Below are 16,387 nucleotides of genomic sequence, written 5' to 3'. Positions count from 1 at the left end.
TGGGATATTTAAATCTCTGGGCCCCTTACGTTGAGATTTAAAGGGCCTGGGACTCTGGCTGTAATAGCAGTGGCTGGGAGCCCGAGGTTCTTTAAATCATGGCAGGAGCTGCGGCAGCGGCCAGGAGCCCCTGGCCCTTTAAATCGCTGTCGGAGCCCTGCTGCTGGAGCCATGGGGTAGCAGCAGCAGCCAGCAGCCCCAGGATTTGGGCAGTGATTTAAAGGGTCCAAGGCTCCATAGTACAGAAGGCTGAACCTAAAGCTGGGGAACCTGGAGTATGAAAGAGGGTTCTGCAGTGAATAAGAAAACAGGAAAGGAAAGTGGGTAGCTGAGAAACTTTATAGAGAAGAGATCATTAACCTGTGTCAGTCTATGGCCCATCGAGGAATAGAAAATACTCTCTTTTAAGGTAAAAACAGTTAGGCCGTATTCCAAAGGTATGAGAGGACGTAGAAAATTTGGTTAAAAACTGCATAAGGTGTGCAGGAGATGGGAATAGACCACCGAATTTGGGAGCCTTGTGGCACCAAAGACTTGCAGGGCCATAGAGTAGAATACAGGTTGATTATATTAAGAGCCAAAAAGGGAATCAGTATTTATTAGTGATAATAGATTCTTTTTCTGGTTGGGTGGAGGCAATTTCCACCAGGAATTATTCTGCAGAGACCACCGCCAAGAAGTTGTGGAAAGTACTGTTTAGTAGATATGGGTCTCCAAAGTAATTGGTTCAGATGATGGAGCACATTTTATAGGAAAAGTAATTATAAAAATGTTAGAAGCGTTAGGAGTAAAGCAACAACTACATATCCCCTACCATCCTCAATCGGCAGGAACAGTAGAAAAGATGGATCAGACTATCAAGCAAGCCCTTCGCAAAGTGGTGTGTCGTGTTCTCTTTGGAAGGTCTATGAGCCTGTGGAACCCTTTATTAAGGAGGAGGAGGAGTCTCTGTTGTCCTGGGCCTTTATCTGCAACTCCAAGGAGACAGTCTTGGGCAGGAAGCCAGGATCCAAGGGGTGCCATTTCCTCCAATTCTTGCACAGCTTTAAAGCCGTCCCACAGGTGTTATGTCCTTTCTTGCTGATTCTTCATTTTTTTCCAGGGACATGATAAAACTGTTTTTTTATAAACAGTTCTTTTGACCAATTCACCCTTCAGTTCTCGCTTTGGTTGCCAAAATGCAAATCATGCACTCATGTCGAAACACACTCCAGCCACACTAGGTCACAAGACCTATAACATGGTACATGGATATATGGGTTATATATGAACATATCCCAACGTTGCCTGCATCTCCCAAGGGGGCTCAGTGACCCTGTTTCCATCCTCTGGAATTGAATTATCCCTCATCTGACTGGCTGAGGCTGTGGCTCTACCCAGCACCCCCCTCACCTCATCCCGGGAGCTCAGAGCTGCGCGGAGTCCCTCTCTGTTTTTGTGGGGGCCCTGTGAAACCAGCCAGAGCCAGGAGCAAAAGTTTGTAGCATGTGAGTGAGCAGGGCGGGGGGAGTCAGGCCCAACAGTGGGAGTGAGCAAGACTGGGAACAGGCTCTGGAGGCTGGCAGTGGGGGTTGGAACTGAGCTTGGTAGAGCTGGGCATGGGACTTTGTGGAGTGGAGGAGGAGGAACCAGGCTGGGGGTGGCTGGGGTGAGCTGGGCTGGGAAGGGAAAAGAGCAAGGGAGGGGGGTGTCTTTGTCTGACTCGGTGAGCTAGTAGCCATAGGCGCTGACTCCATGGGTGTTGTAGGGCTGGAACACCCATGGGGAAAAATTGGAAGGTGCTCCGCACCCACCAGCAGCCAAGCTCCCTGCCCCAGCTCACCTCGCCTCCGCCTGCTCCCCTCAATGAACCCCGTCTCCTTCCCCTCTCAGCGCTTGCTGCTGCAAAACAGCTGTTTTGTGGTCTAACAAGCTCTGGGAGGGAGGGGGAAGGAGTGGGAATGTGGCGTGCTCAGGGGAGGAGGTGGGGAAGAGGTGGGGCTGGGACAGACATTTGGGGAAAGGGTTGGAATAGGGGCAGGAAGAAAGTGGATTTGGGGCAGGGACTTTGGCGAAGGGGTTGGACTGGGGGCGGAGTAAGGGGGAGGGTCGAGCACCCTCCGGCGCCGGCAGAAATGGGGGCCTATGCTAGCAGGGAATGTGCTGGGGCTTCCTGGGGAGCAGGCTGGTGCCTCCGGAGGGAGCAGCTATTCTGAGCTGCCCCATTCTGCATCTGCACCTCTCCTGCCTGTGCAGGATGCGGAGCCCCCAGGGGTGAAGGGAAAAGGCCCTGAGGTTGGCCCTGCACCCTGGGGGATATGAGGGTGGGTTTCTGCTGTCACCCTTCCTCTCATGCATCATTTTCCTCCCCGCCCCCCAGGGCCGTCCTTAGGCATAGGCAGAGTAGGCTGCCACCTAGGGCCTCACTCTCCCTGGGGTCACCACTCTCCAGGCAGCCCAGACAGTGTAGAAGCAGGGCTGCTGGGTCCTAGAGAGAGCCGAATGCAGCACAGTCTGAGGAATGGGATTGGCTGCTGGGGTCTCTGGGAAGGGGAGAGGGTAGGGATTGGGAAAGGAGCTCACCTCCCCTCCACCCCACGGAGCACCCCCTCCTTTCTCCCTCCTCCCCAGGAGTACCCCTCTCTCTCTCCTCCCTCCCCTCCGTCAGGGCTGGGTTGTGTGAGGTGTTGGGGGGGAGAGGAGGCTGGCTGGCTGCGTGCTGAGGAATGAAAGTGAAAGTAACTCACTTCCTGGGCAGCGAGGCAGGATCGGAATGTCACACAGGGCTTGGCTGGGGTTAGCCAAATGTATGAAAAATCAGGATAGGGGATTGGGGTATGGTGAGCAGATATCCCTATTTTATAGGGACAGTCCCAATTTGGGGGTCTTTTTCTTATATAGGCTCCTTTTACCCCCCCCCCCATCCCTGTCCTGATTTTACACACTTTCTGTCTGGTCACTCTAGGTGGGGGTTATTGGTGCCTATATAAGACAAAGCCCCAAATATCAGGACTGGCCCTATAAAATCAGGACATCTGGATCTGGCCACCCTAGCTGGGGAGCGCCTCTCCCCCGGGCTGGCAGCTGCCAGCGATCCATCTCATCCGGGGGGAGCTGCACAGGGCAGGACGAGCTGCTGTGGCTCCATGGGTGCCCCGTCCCTGAGATCAGATGCTGTGCTAACTTCACCATGGTCTGTTGGGCTGGTGGCGGTGCCCATTGGCGTGTGATTGGACCTGAGGGTTTGCTGCTGCTGTTGCCACTCTGCACCCCAAGAGGTGGATTTTGGGTCCCTGCAGTTTTCCACCTAACTCCTCCTCTACTGCAGCTGTTGGACCAGCAGGCTAGGGGGTGAGCCAAGCATGAAAGCAATACTGTGTTGCCATTTAGATTGTCATTTAACAACTTTGTTTGCCAAAAATTCTTGCTAACAATCCTGAATCCAATTTCAATATTTTTTTAAATCAATATCTTAGCCAAAAACAGAAAATTAAGTTGTTGACAATTATTAGTGACAGGTTTGGTTTGAGGCAGGGAGTGGGTCAGTTTTCATCAGAGAAACAAAAAATGTTGACTGACTTTCCTATAGCCTGTTACTCCTGATAAGAGCCCTCCAACAACTGTAATATGCTCATCTCCTTACTAGTGTATAAAGCAGGGGTCGGCAACCTACGGCACACGTGTCAAAGGTGGCATGTGAGCTGATTTTTGATGGTATGCAGCAGCAGGCTGAGCGGCTCAGCCCATCACTGCTCTGGGGTTCCGGCTGCTGCCCTATTGCCAGCTGGAATACCAGCCATCGGCCCCACTCAGCACCTACTGCTGGCCTGGGGACCCCCAAGGAACCCCAGGCTGGCAGCGGGCTGAGCAGGCCAGTTGAACCACTCAACCTGCTGTCAGCCTGGGGTTCCATTCACTCAGCCGGCAGTGGGCTGGTGGCTGGCTGAGCAGGGCCGGTGGGGGGTTGAGTGGCTCAGTCTGCTGCCAGTCTGGGGTGCCAGCAGCACTCAGCCTACTGCTACTCCAGGGTTCCGGCTGCCGGGCCCTTGCCAGTCAGGAGCTCAGCCGCCAGCCCCACTCTTCTTCCTGCCAGCCTGGGTGAGCAGAATCCCAGGCTGGTAGCGGGCTGAGGGGGGTTTGGCGGCTGGGATCCTGGCTGGCAGGAGTTGGTGGTCAGAACCCCAGACCAGCAGCGGGCTGAGCACGGCCTGGGATCCTTGTCTAGGGTTCCAGCCACCAGCCCGCTGCCGGTTTGGGGTTTCATTTACTCAGCTGGCAGTTGCCTGAGCAGGACCGGTGGCCAAGACCTCAGATAATAACAATAGTTTATTTATATAATATAGACACAGAGAGAAACCTTCTACAAACATTAAAATGTATTACTGGCACGAGAAACCTTAAATTACAGTGAACTTGGCACACCACTTCTGAAAGGTTGCCGACCCCTGGTATAGAGTGACCATGTGTTGTACTAAGATTCTCCTGCTTTTTTTTTTCCCTGTGAGTCAGTATAACTTTTGCCAGCCCAGAAGTTGGGCAGCCAATGTTTTACGTTTTCATAATGTTTTCTCCAACTTTCATAAAGTAAATACATAGTTAATATGAGTTTAAAAGGCCAGGAACACTTCTTTATGAAGAATCTGAACAGCAGATCATGCCCATAGACGATCCAGAAAAGAAATTTGAGGTTGAATTTTTTAATGTTGTGATGGATAAAGCAGTATCTGCTGTTGATGAAAGGTTTAATACCTTGCAAGTACACCATGAACAGTTTGGATTTTTGTATGACATAACTAAATTCAATGAAATAGGAAAACAAGGGCAACTAATGACGAAGTGCAAGAATCTAGAGAGCCTCCTGAAGCACGGTGATACTTTTGATTTAAATGGACTTGAACTGTACGAAGAATTGAGTACACTGTCATCAATGTTGCCACATGCAAAATCGGTGATGGACATTGTACAGTTTATTCATACCCGCAAACTTGTTGACATATATCCTAATGTGTACATTGCCACTCGTATTCTACTGACAATTCCTGTAACAGTAGCATCAGGAGAATGGAGTTTCTCAAAACTAAAGCTCATTAAAAACTATCTCCGCTCTACAATGAGTCAGGAATGCTTGACTGGTCTTGCTATTCTTGCGATCGAACAAGACACGACTTTGTCTTTGTCATATGATGACATTATTACTGATTTTGCAGCCAAAAAAGCCAGAAAGATTGCTTTTAATTAAAAACAAATCTTTGTTTCAATACCTCTTCATATAAATTTAAAAAAAAAATTGATAAATTAAAAAAAATATATTATTTGCATCATTCTGTCATATCAGAATTTTTTCTATAGTGCTGCTTCTTTAGTGCTAGTCCATCAGCATTACAGTGTGCTTAATTAAGTTAAACTGGTTTCAATAATGTGAATGTGGCAAGTTTTCCAATACTATAAGGTTATGTTTGTGTTGCTAAGAGCAGATCAGGCACAGGGGCACCAGTTTAATAATCTCGCCTAGGGCACCATAAATCCTAAGGCCGGCCCTGCCGCCCCCCACCGCTCTCTTTCTCCTTTTGCTACTCTCTCCCACAAATCCAGCTCAGCCAGCTCCAACTGTTGCACCAGTGCTGGTAGGGTGACCAGATGTCCCAATTGTATAGGGACAGTCCCGCTATTTGGGACTTTGTCTTATATAGGTGCCTATTACCCCCCAGCCCTGTCCTGATTTTCACACTTGCTATCTGGTGACCCGGTGCTGGTAACATGGGCCCAAGGATGCTGCACAGGATCCTATTCAGCGCTAGGACCCAGGGAGCAGCCGGGAGGCGGCTCCGGGGCAGCGAGCGCTGGGCTCCGGCCCGGCAGCAGGAAGTGACTCGCAGCCGCTGCGGTGACTCTGGCTCCCAGGCTCCTGGCGAGATCCCCGAGCCCCGGCGGCTGGTGCTGGGAGCCCGGAGCCCTGGCTGCAGCCGGGAGAGGGGAATCTCCAGCAGGGCCCTTCCCGCTGCTCCCCAGGAGCCTCTCCCAGGGCAGAGCCCCCAGCTCGGCCCGGCCCCTGCCTCGGGGGGCCCCGCTCGGAGGGAAGGTGAGAGAGACCTGCCCCCCCCCCCGGCACCCCCGGGCTGCAGGGGGCGGAGGCTAAAGAGGTGCAGGCGGGGGGAGCGGAGTGGGGGCAGCAGGCGGGTGCTGGGGCTGCGGGGGGCAGGCTGGGATGGGGGCGGGGGCGCACTGAAGGGAAGATGGGGCGATGCGGGGGGATTGTGGGGCTGAGGGGAGCGAGGCTGGAATGGGGGAAGATGTGAGTGGGGGACACTGCGAGGGAAGGGGCTGTGGTGGAGACTGATGGGGGACAGAGGTAAAAACCCAGCCTCACACCCCAACCCTACTCCCACTGTGTTGTTATTGTCAGACACCCCCGTGCTGGCGGGGTCTGTGTCTCACGTGTTTTGGGGTCTGCCCAGAGCCCTGGTCTGATTTCTGGGCAGGATTCACATCTCAGCCCCAACAGAGTCGCTGCTGCTTTGGGCAGGCAGGGAGTGTGGATGGGCCAATGGCTCCTCCTCTGCCTGCCTGTCCCTGGGGGCTGCTGCAGGAGTCCAGGGCAGCTCATTCTTTAGGTGATGGCACCAGAGGGCTCCTGCTGTTCCTCAGGGAGAGGAGTTTACAGGGCAGTGGGGGGAAGTCCCCCAAAGTGGCCCCTTATAGTTCTGCTTTTTTTCTAGCATTTGGCTCAGAGATGCTGTTACTGGGAGGGTCTGAAGAGTCTGGGGAGAATCGGGGTGTGACTTGAACTGAAGCCCCTTCTGTAACCTCCCCTCTCCCCCCGACAGGCTGAGGAATCACGTCCACGTCTCTCTCCAGATGGGCCCGTCTTCGAGGACGCAGGGAAGGGAAATGTCTGTGACGGAGCCAGCTTGGGTAGGGGATTTTCAGGGAGCTCCTGGAGGGAGGGAGTGGGGGAGGAGACAGGGTGTGATAAACCTGCTGATTTTCTGAGTGGGCTCAGTGGTAATGGGGTATGGGAGGCGGGACATTCTCCCATTTCTCAAACAGGATACAACCCCCTTGGCAGGGCTGGGAACGTTTTCAAGGCTCCCAGTGCTGGAGTGAGACCCCACTAGCCTGAGACTGCTGTGAAATACGCAGGGAAGCTGTTGGGATTCCTGTCCCTGTCCCTGGCTCAGAGCTCTGCTTCCTGGTTTTATTGCTGCAGCTTTAGTATTCTTTACATCCCCCTGCTTTTGGTCAGTTATTAATTCCCTAATAGATCCGTGTGGGGTAGCTTGTCACAGATATTTCTCACAGCCATGCATAGCCTTGTCTTTCAGTATTTTTTCTTTTTCCCTCCACTTTTCTGGTTTTCCTTGTTTACTATTCCCGCATCAGCCTGTGGCTGGCAGGTGTGTGGGAAATGAGAAGACCCTGCCCTGCTCCATGTGCTGGGGGGACAAGGAGCTCTCACGTTCTCCCACCCCCTGAAGCATCCTGGCTGCTCTGAGCAGGGTGGGGGTGGGATTCTGCTACTCTGGTGATCCCAGAGCTTCTATTTCTTTATCCTTCCTCCAGCGTGGCTAGTGGGATTGTGGCTGGGACAGCTGGTAATGACTGGTACCTTTTGTTGTTTCAGATGCCAGTGAGCTTCGAGGAGGTGGCTGTGTATTTCTCCCAGGCGCAGGGGGCTCTTCTGGACCCCACTCAGAGAGCCCTCTACAAGGCCGTCATGGTGGAGAACTATGAGACGGTGACCTCGCTGGGTAAGGGATTCTTGTCCCCTCAGATACTAGAAGCCGTGGGGTCTGTGTGTCTCAATCTGGACATGTTCTTCCCTGGTCAGTTAGATCAGAGGCGAGTGGGTTCCATAATGCACAGCTGCCATGTGAGAGAGACTTGCATCTCTGTACCCTCTCCAATGGGTCATGGGTGTCAATACCCAACGGACAAGTTAAACCATCCGCACCCCTCCAGCTTTCAAAGTGGCATAAATCCGTCATTGTCCTGTCTGTGTTGTTTCTCGGCTGCACGCACAATCCCTGTTCACCTCCCTCCTTGGGACTAGCTCCAGCCCTGGGGAGGACTCTGGGCTCTGTAGGTGTAGAAAGAGGCAAGGGTTTAAGTCCAGACCCGTGTGTGAGTCAACGAGGCCTCCAGAGAGAACATATCCTGGGAACGCCTAGTGAGGGAGTAGTAATAATTCAACTCGCCTCCCCAGACATTTTCCTCTTTTCCCAAGGGGGCTCAGTGACCATTTTCCCATCCTCTTGGATTCCACGTTCCTCCAGCAGAGCACAGAAACAGGTTCTGCTCACGGAATGTCCTTTCTGACAAATACTCCACCAGTGCTCCATGCGCCCTGATCTGGTCTGATTTCACCCTCTGCGCAGGATTTCCCATTTCCAAACCTGAGCTGATTGTCCAGCTGGAACGAGGGGAAGAGCCATGGGTGCCCGATCTCTGGACCTGCAAGGAAAGAAGTCTTCCGAGATGCACCCACACAGGTGAGGACTGACACAGAAACCATCTAGGGAGTGAAGGAAAAAGCTGAGAATCCCCAAATATGGTGTGAGTAAGCACCCTCAGTTCTTCCTCATCTCAGCCAGTACAGGCCTGCAGTAATCAATATAGCTCACGCCATTCCACCCAGCCTCTTATCTGCAGGAGTTTACTTCCCAGCTTTCCTTCCCTGTGAGTGTTTGGGTGGGATGTGGAGGAGGAGTCCAATTGCTCAGTCTTTGTGTTGGGTTTTCCCTCTGTGCTATTCCTCTTTCTCTCCAGCACAATGACTCCTGTCTGGATTGTGTCTCTCCCAGCAGGTTCTGAGCGAGGGAGAGAGAATGAGGAGGGGAATCATCATGGGGAAGTTCCCGGGGAAGTGGAACCGCAGGGGACCTTTGTGGAAAGAGCTGAAGGGATTTTTTCCCAGTGCTTCGAACTTGAAGAATCCTGGGGAAATTGGCACAGGTCAGAGAGGCTTCTGGGAAACCAGCCAGGGAAGAAAGTGGATGGATCTATTAATGGTAGGGGAGGAGAGGAGGATCCCAGAGGACAGCAGACAAATCCAAAGAAAGAGATACCCTGGCACTACCTTCAGTGTGGGAAAGGATTCATTCTGAGATCACAACTTGTGACACATCAGATAATCCATACTGGAGAGAAACCCCTTCAATGCTTGGACCATGGAGAAAGCTTCAATAAGGTCTCAGATCTTAATAACCACAGGAGAAGCCACAGTGGAGAAAAACTCTCTCAATCCCTCGAGAGCGGGAAATGTTTCATTTCGAAAACACGAATAATTTTACATCAGTTAAGCCATACAGGGGAGAGATCCCACAAGTGCTTGGAGTGTGGGAAAAGTTTCATACAGAGGTCACACCTTGTTAGACATCAGGCAATCCACACAGGAGAGAAACCCCACAAGTGCTTGGACTGTGGGAAAAGTTTCACAGAGAGGTCAAACCTTGTTAAACATCAGGCAATCCACACGGGAGTGAGAGCCCACAAGTGCTTGGACTGTGGGAAAAGTTTCTTAAGAAAGTCAAACCTTGTTAGACATCAGGCAATCCACACAGGAGAGAAACCCCACAAGTGCTTGGACTGTGGGAAAAGATTCACAGAGAGGTCATACCTTGTTAAACATCAGGCAATCCACACAGGAGTGAGAGCCCACAAGTGCTTGGGCTGTGGGAAAAGTTTCTTTAGAAAGTCAGCCCTTGTTAAACATCAGGCAATCCACATAGGAGAGAAACCCCACAAGTGCTTGGACTGTGGGAAAAGTTTCACAGATAGGTCAAACCTTGTTAAACATCAGGCAATCCACACAGGAGTGAGACCCCACAGATGCTTCGACTGTGGGAAAAGTTTCATACAGAGGTCACACCTAGTGTATCATCAGGCATTACACACAGGAAAGAGACCCCACAAGTGCTTGGACTGTGGGAAAAGTTTCACAGATAGGTCAAACCTTGTTAGACATCAAGCAATCCACACAGGAGAGAAACCCCACAAGTGCTTGGAGTGTGGAAAAAGTTTCTCAGAGAGGTCAAACCTTGTTCAGCATCAGGCATTACACACAGGAGAAAGACCGCACAAGTGCTTGGACTGTGGGAAAAGTTTCATACAGAGGTCACACTTAGTCCGTCATCAGGCATTACACTCAAGAGAGAAAGCCCACAAGTGCTTGGACTGTGGGAAAACTTTCATAAGAAGGTCATACCTTGTTAAACACCAGCCATTACACACAAGAGAAGGACCACACAAGTGCTTGAAGTGTGGGAAAGCTTTCATACAGAGGTCACACCTAGTTTGTCATCAGGCAACCCACACAGGAGAGAGACCCCACAAGTGCTTGGACTGTGGGAAAGCCTACATACAACAGTCTGACATTGTGAAACATCAGGCATTACACACAGATGAAAAACCTTCCAAGTGCTTGGACTGTGCAAAAAGTTTCATAAAGAGATCACACCTTGTTCATCATCAGGCAATGCACACAGGAGAGACTCCAGAGGTGCTTGGTCTGCGGGATAAGTTTCGTACAAAGGTCTGACCTCATTAAACATGGAAGAATCCACACAGGATCTAATCTTCTGTAACACATGGCAAGAAAGGGTTAAGCAACTTGCATGTAATTGACTCAGATTCAACTTTTAGAGAGAGATTTTAAAAGTTTGTCCACTTTAGATAAGCTAGAGTTTGACATGTAAATGTGTATTTTTAAAGACTTGGAAGAAGAGGGCAAGTCATGTCTGAGTAACCTAATTGTCTTTTAATTTTAAAAAGCACGGGCTGTCGGCCTCAGGTGGTTGGGTCTCATGAAGAAGGAACAGGCCCATCTGGGAGGTGGGGATAAATGCTCAGGCTCTCAAACCCAGGTGGAGCAGCAGCATAGAAGTACAGGTGTCAAATGGGTGATAATTCTGTTGTGAACAGCCATATCGAGGAGTATCGCTTTTCATGTGGCCGTCCTCACTTCTGTGCTGCTATTGGAGGGCTTCAGAGCTGGGCGCATCGACAGCAACTGTTTGCTTCGCATCTTCCGTGGTTTGGTAAAATTTAGGATTTAAAATGCATGGTTTAATTTTATAGTTTTAACCCATTCTGACCTTTTACATCTTTCTCCTTTGTAATCCCTGAAAACCCCCTTGCTCCCATTACTAAAGTGATTTTAGTGTTTTGTCTGGACCTGTGTGTTTTCATTGAAACGTTTGGGGAATTTGACTAGAAAGAACAAGGCTGTGGCCCCTTTGTGGGGGTGACCCACTAATGACAGTTTGTCCAGCGCAGTGACCAGACTGAGCTGTCCAAGATGCACATTCCCGGCGTGGAAGGCTGGGAGTTGAAAACTGGCTGATGTCGCTGTGTTGTTTGGTAAGTTCCTGAGTATCTGGCTAATCACACTCAGTTCAGTGCAGCCAGGAGTGACTTTGAAGGCTGGTGGCTGTGTGTGAGCAGAGCGTGGAGGGGTTTGTTGTTCACACAGGGAAGCAGCAGGGTGGATTTGATTTAAACCACTAGTCAAGAAGACTCGATTTAATCATGAGTTTCTGTATAAAAATGTATTCTTGTTGGTTGTTATAACCTCAGTACATATTCTTCACAATGCAGAGATAGATGTAGGATACATTTTTGGAAGGTACGCACTATACATTTTTAAACGGTGATTTATTTTGAAAACTTTTCAGATGAGTTTTCCAGCTATATCAGACAATGAATGTTTGATCATTTCATTTCATTTGGTTATTTCATTGTTTGGTTATTTCATTCCTGCCTTGTTGTGTTAGGAGGAGAACATCACCAGACAGACATTTAAATTGTTTTATTTAACTAAAATAACAATGTTAAGTATTCTGGATTTTTTTCTTCAACAGCAAACATATCATATTTTAACAGAAAAGCAGATGTCCCTTGCTTCTCACATGTCTCTCCAGACTTCTTCTCCCTGTCCAGATCTATCACGCCTCCAGAAGTCTTCTATTCATCCAACTTTTTGAAACTTTGCACTTTTTGAGAGAGGTAAGGGATTGACCCTGTGTACCTGTTAGGCCTGAAGAAAGATATAGTGGACAAAACCAGGTATGCCAACCTGACCAGAGTCAGGCTAACAGAGGTTTCTGGGAAATCCTTGAGCGGAAAAATTCTGAGAAGCAGCATGTCTCACAAAGCGTTGGGAAAAAGTGAGATAAGGGAGAGGCTGCATTCCTGGCATAGTACCAGCTGTGCTGTGTTAGGAACAGTTCGTTTGAAGAACTAATAAGAAACCCCAGCCTCCTTACTTTCACTCCCTGGTTGTTCTCTGTCTGCCCTTAACTCCCCTACATTCCTAACTTTTAGTGCTTGTTAAGATATTATTAATCACCTGATGCTGTAAAACATAGGGAAATAGGCATGCGTGTCTAGTTTCTAGTTGTTAGAAGAAGGGGGTGGGTTGCTCAGGTGAATAATCTAGGACACGACGGAACTGTCTATATAGGCTCATACTAAGATGTAAAGAGGAAGCTGGTTCTCTCTGGAGACGAGCTGCTCTCTATTGTTGTGTGCACTCTTCAATGAAGAGCTTTTGATCGGACCTTGCTGGTGTTGCCTGTCTCTCTCGCAGTCAGACAACAAACCTCACCGTCTGGATTCAAGCCCCCAACAGTACCCAAATTTGCAAAGGGACAATAGAGTTGAGGTCTTTTATTTCTCCCCTCTGTATATTAATTTATTTTAAAACATTTTTGCTGTTAACAGGCATGTTACCTCTGAAGAGACAAAGCCACAGTTTGAGAACTGGAAAGCTAAGCCTCTCTGATGGTATCTTCTAGACTGAGCACTGAGTCCCATTGGGTAGCTAGAAAGATTAACCTAAGCAGTCTTTACAGAAGCCTGTGGATCTTCATAAGACTTGAGTCGTTAATGTATGAACTGTTGGAGCTCATTGACAAATCTTTTCTTAAACAAGACGTGTGTATTGTCTCATACTATAGAATTAGAATTTACAATCCCTATTCCATGATAAGATATCTTTAAGATACATTATAGCTCAAATTACAACTATCTTTAGATAAAATGGTTTTTGAGGGAAAAAATCCAATTTAAATAACAGAAATCTAATTTTCTTGATTTTTTTTTTTAATATTGATTTTTATTCACCCTGGGAAGCAGTATAAAACATGCCCTGGGATGAAGAGTTAAGCAGTTCAACAGTCCAGATTGTACCCTGGGGTATGTCTCACACTCGCTGTCTCCTGGGACCCACATGGCACCGTTGGGCTTTCATCATCCTGATCCTGAAAGGGAAGCTGAGCAGGGCAAAGCAGAGAAGAGGAACCAGCTGACATCCTCAACTGCTTCGGCTAAATGCTGAAAAGCCCCTGAGATGTGAGACTTGAGGTTCTGCTGCCAGCCTTTCCCCCACGCATCTGTTTCCTCCCCAATGGTCAGGGGTGAAAGTCACTTAAAGGACTTAGCGATATGCCAGAGTCCTGAGCAGGGGGAGGGGCCTGAACTGTATTTGGTGGCGTCTTTAAATCCTTGGGCCCATTACATTGAGATTTAAAGGGCCCGGGACTCTGGCTGTGGTAGCAGTGGTTGGGAGCCCCAGGCTCTTTAAATCACGGCAGGAGCTGCGGCAGCGGCCAGGAGTCCCGGGGCTCGGGCAGTGATGTAAACGGCCCAGGGCTCTGCTGCAGTAATGGCAGCCAGAGCTCCTGGCCCATTAAATCGCTGCCAGAGCCCTGCTGCCAGAGCCCCAGGGTAGCAGCAGCAGCAGCCGGAAGCCCCAGGATGTGGGTGGTGATTTAAAGGGTCCAGGACTCCATAAAACAGGAGGCTGACCCTAAAGCTGGAGAACCTGGAGTATGAAAGGGGGTTCTGCAGTGAATAAGAAAACAGGAGAGGAAAAGTGGGTACCTGAAAGAGAAGAGATCATTAACCTGTGTCAGTCTATGGCCAACCGGGGAATAGAAAATACTCTCTTTTAAGGTAAAAACACTTTGGAATATGGCCTAAAGTGTGAGAGGACGTAGAAAATTTGGTTAAAAACTGTGTAAGGTATGCAGCAGATGGGAAAAGACCACCGAATTTGGGACCCTTGTGGCACCAAAGACTTGTAGGGCTATGGACTACAATGCAGGTTGATTATATTAAGAGCCAAAGAGGGAATCAATATTTATTAGTGATAATAGATTCTTTTTGTGGTTGGGTGGAGGCAATTTCCACCAGGAATCATTCTGCAGAGACCACCGCCAAGAAGTTGTGGAAAGTCCTGTTTAGTAGATATGGGACTCCAAAAGTAATTGGTTCAGATGATGGAGCACATTTCATAGGAAAAGTAATTATAAGAATATTAAAAGGTTTAGAAGTAAAGCAACAACTACCTATCCCCCGCCATCCTCAATCGTCCAGGACACTAGAAAGGATGGATCAGACTATCAAGCAAGCCCTTCGCAAAGTAGTGCATGTCGCTGGCAAAGGTTGGGACAATAAATTACCAGTGGTGTTGGCAGCCATCCAGAGCAATGATGGATTGGATACTGACTACCAGCCAGATCACATTCTCTTTGGAAGGTCTATGATATTGTAGAACCCTTTAATGTGGAACTCTTTATTATATGGAGGAGGAGGAGGAGTCTCTTGTTGTCCTGGGCCTTCATCCGCATCCCCAAGGAGACAGTCTTGGGCAGGAAGCCAGATTCCAAGGGGTGCCATTTCCTCCAGTTCTTACACAGTTTTAAAGCCGTCCTGCTGGGAGTCCCTCCCTGCCGGGGGCAGGGGGGGCCTAGAGACCAGCCAGAGCCAGGAGTAAAAGTTTGTAGCATGTGAGTGAGCAGGGCTGAGGAAGTCAGGCCCAACAGTGGGGGTGAGCAAGGCTGGGAACAGGCTCTGGAGACTGGGCAGTGGGGGTTGGAGCCGAGCTTGGTAGAGCTGGGCATGGGACTTTGTGAAGTGAAGGAGGAGGAACCGGGCTAAGGATGGCTGGGGCGAGCTGGGATGGGATGGGAAAAGAGCCAAGGACGGTGTCTTTGTCAGACTCGGTGAGCTAACAGTCACTGGCGCTGTTTCCATGGGTGCTGTGGGGCCGGAGCTCCCACTGAGAAATATTGGAGGGTGCTGTGAACCCACCGGCAGGTCCGCCTCCTCCCCTGAGCCCGCAGCGTCTCTGCTTCCTGTCTCAGCGCTTGCCACTGCAAAACAGTTGTTTCGTGGTGTAAAAGCTTCGGGAGGGAGTGGGGAGGAGTGGGAATGTGATGTGCTCAGGGGAGGATGCGGGGAAGAGTTTGGGCCAGAACAGGGATTTGGGGATGGGATTGGAATAGGGCAGTGGTCCCCAACGCGGTGCCCGTGGGCGGCATGATGCCCGCCGGGGTATTTCTTTGTGCCCATCTAGTGCCCAGTAGGAGAGAGAAGCCATGGCCCCATATCTGCCAGGCACAGAGAAGTCTGTGCTTGCAGGCTGCGTGCGCCGGTGTTCTCTGTCCCTGGCAGGTGCGGGGCTGCGGCTTCTCTTTGGCTTCTCCGGTGCTTCAGGCTGCGGGCGCCGGTGTTCTCTGTCCACGGCAGGCACCCTGTCGAGGACAGAGAACTCCGGGCTTCAGGCTGTGGGCGCTGGTGTTCTTAGTCCCTGGCACGTGCAGGGCCGCGGCTTAAGCCGGAGAGAAACCGTGTCACTGTGCTTGCCGAGCACAGAGAACTCCGGGGCTGCAGGTTTCATTCTATGTTAAAGTAAGAATAATAAATATATTTGGACCAGCAGTTCAACAGTGTTTTACTTTTTTAAAAAAATAAATGAGATGAAAACTGTTTATGATATTGATTTTTGTAAAAACTCCTTATTTTTTCTTAGAAGTAGATAAAAAAGAGCACATTCACATGGTGAGGTGAAAGAATAATTGCTGAATAATTTAATTAATACCTTTTATATGTAAAATTACCCTTATTACCTTATGGATTTATATATTATATAATATTAAATAAGATTTTTTTTGTATTATTTAATGTACAAATACAAAATAAGGCTTGAAAAATTGTTGGCGCCCGCCCCACTTTTCTGAAAACATGATTGTGCTACTGGCCACCAAAAGGTTGGGAACCACTGGAATGGGGCAGGAAGGGGGTAGAGTTGGGGTGGGGACTTTGGGGAAGGGGTTGGAATGGGGCAGGGTAAGGGAGGGTCGAGCACCCACCGGCACCAGCAGAATCGAGGCTGATGCTAGCAGGGAATGTGCTGGGGCTGCCTGGGGAGCAGGCTGGTGCCCCCAGAGGGAGCAGCTGTTCCGACTGCCCCATTCTGCATCAGCACCTCTCCCGCCTGTGCCCGCTGCTCTGCAGGCACCTCCCATGCAATCTCCTTTTCACTCTGCCTCCCTGTGCTCTGAAGTTTAAACTCAGATGCTGAGGATCCCCCTTGGCCGTTTCCGTCCCCTCCCTTCCACAGCAG

The 16,387-nt window shown here is 49.8% G+C and overlaps 2 protein-coding genes across 5 annotated transcripts in view; both read left to right on the top strand.

The window, feature by feature from the left end:
* Positions 1–11,143, top strand: part of LOC115640827 (zinc finger protein 300-like) — a 308,757-nt gene extending 297,614 nt beyond the window's left edge. The window contains exons 2-6 of the mRNA XM_030543851.1: positions 6,804–6,891; positions 7,601–7,727; positions 8,355–8,468; positions 8,781–9,323; positions 10,248–11,143. Of these exons, the coding sequence (XP_030399711.1) occupies positions 6,835–6,891; positions 7,601–7,727; positions 8,355–8,468; positions 8,781–9,323; positions 10,248–10,516 (1,110 nt within the window). The 5' untranslated portion in view covers positions 6,804–6,834 and the 3' untranslated portion in view covers positions 10,517–11,143. The remainder of the gene's footprint in view (positions 1–6,803; positions 6,892–7,600; positions 7,728–8,354; positions 8,469–8,780; positions 9,324–10,247) is intronic.
* Positions 1–16,387, top strand: part of LOC115640751 (zinc finger protein 436-like) — a 452,700-nt gene that overhangs the window by 360,564 nt on the left and 75,749 nt on the right. The gene's annotated exons all lie outside the window — the stretch shown is intronic.

This window comes from Gopherus evgoodei, unplaced genomic scaffold (genome assembly GCF_007399415.2).
Source record: "Gopherus evgoodei ecotype Sinaloan lineage unplaced genomic scaffold, rGopEvg1_v1.p scaffold_32_arrow_ctg1, whole genome shotgun sequence".
NCBI classification, from domain to species: Eukaryota; Metazoa; Chordata; order Testudines; family Testudinidae; genus Gopherus; species Gopherus evgoodei.
Note: the sequence above shows the minus strand (reverse complement) of the source record. Positions and strands in the feature narration are given on the sequence as shown.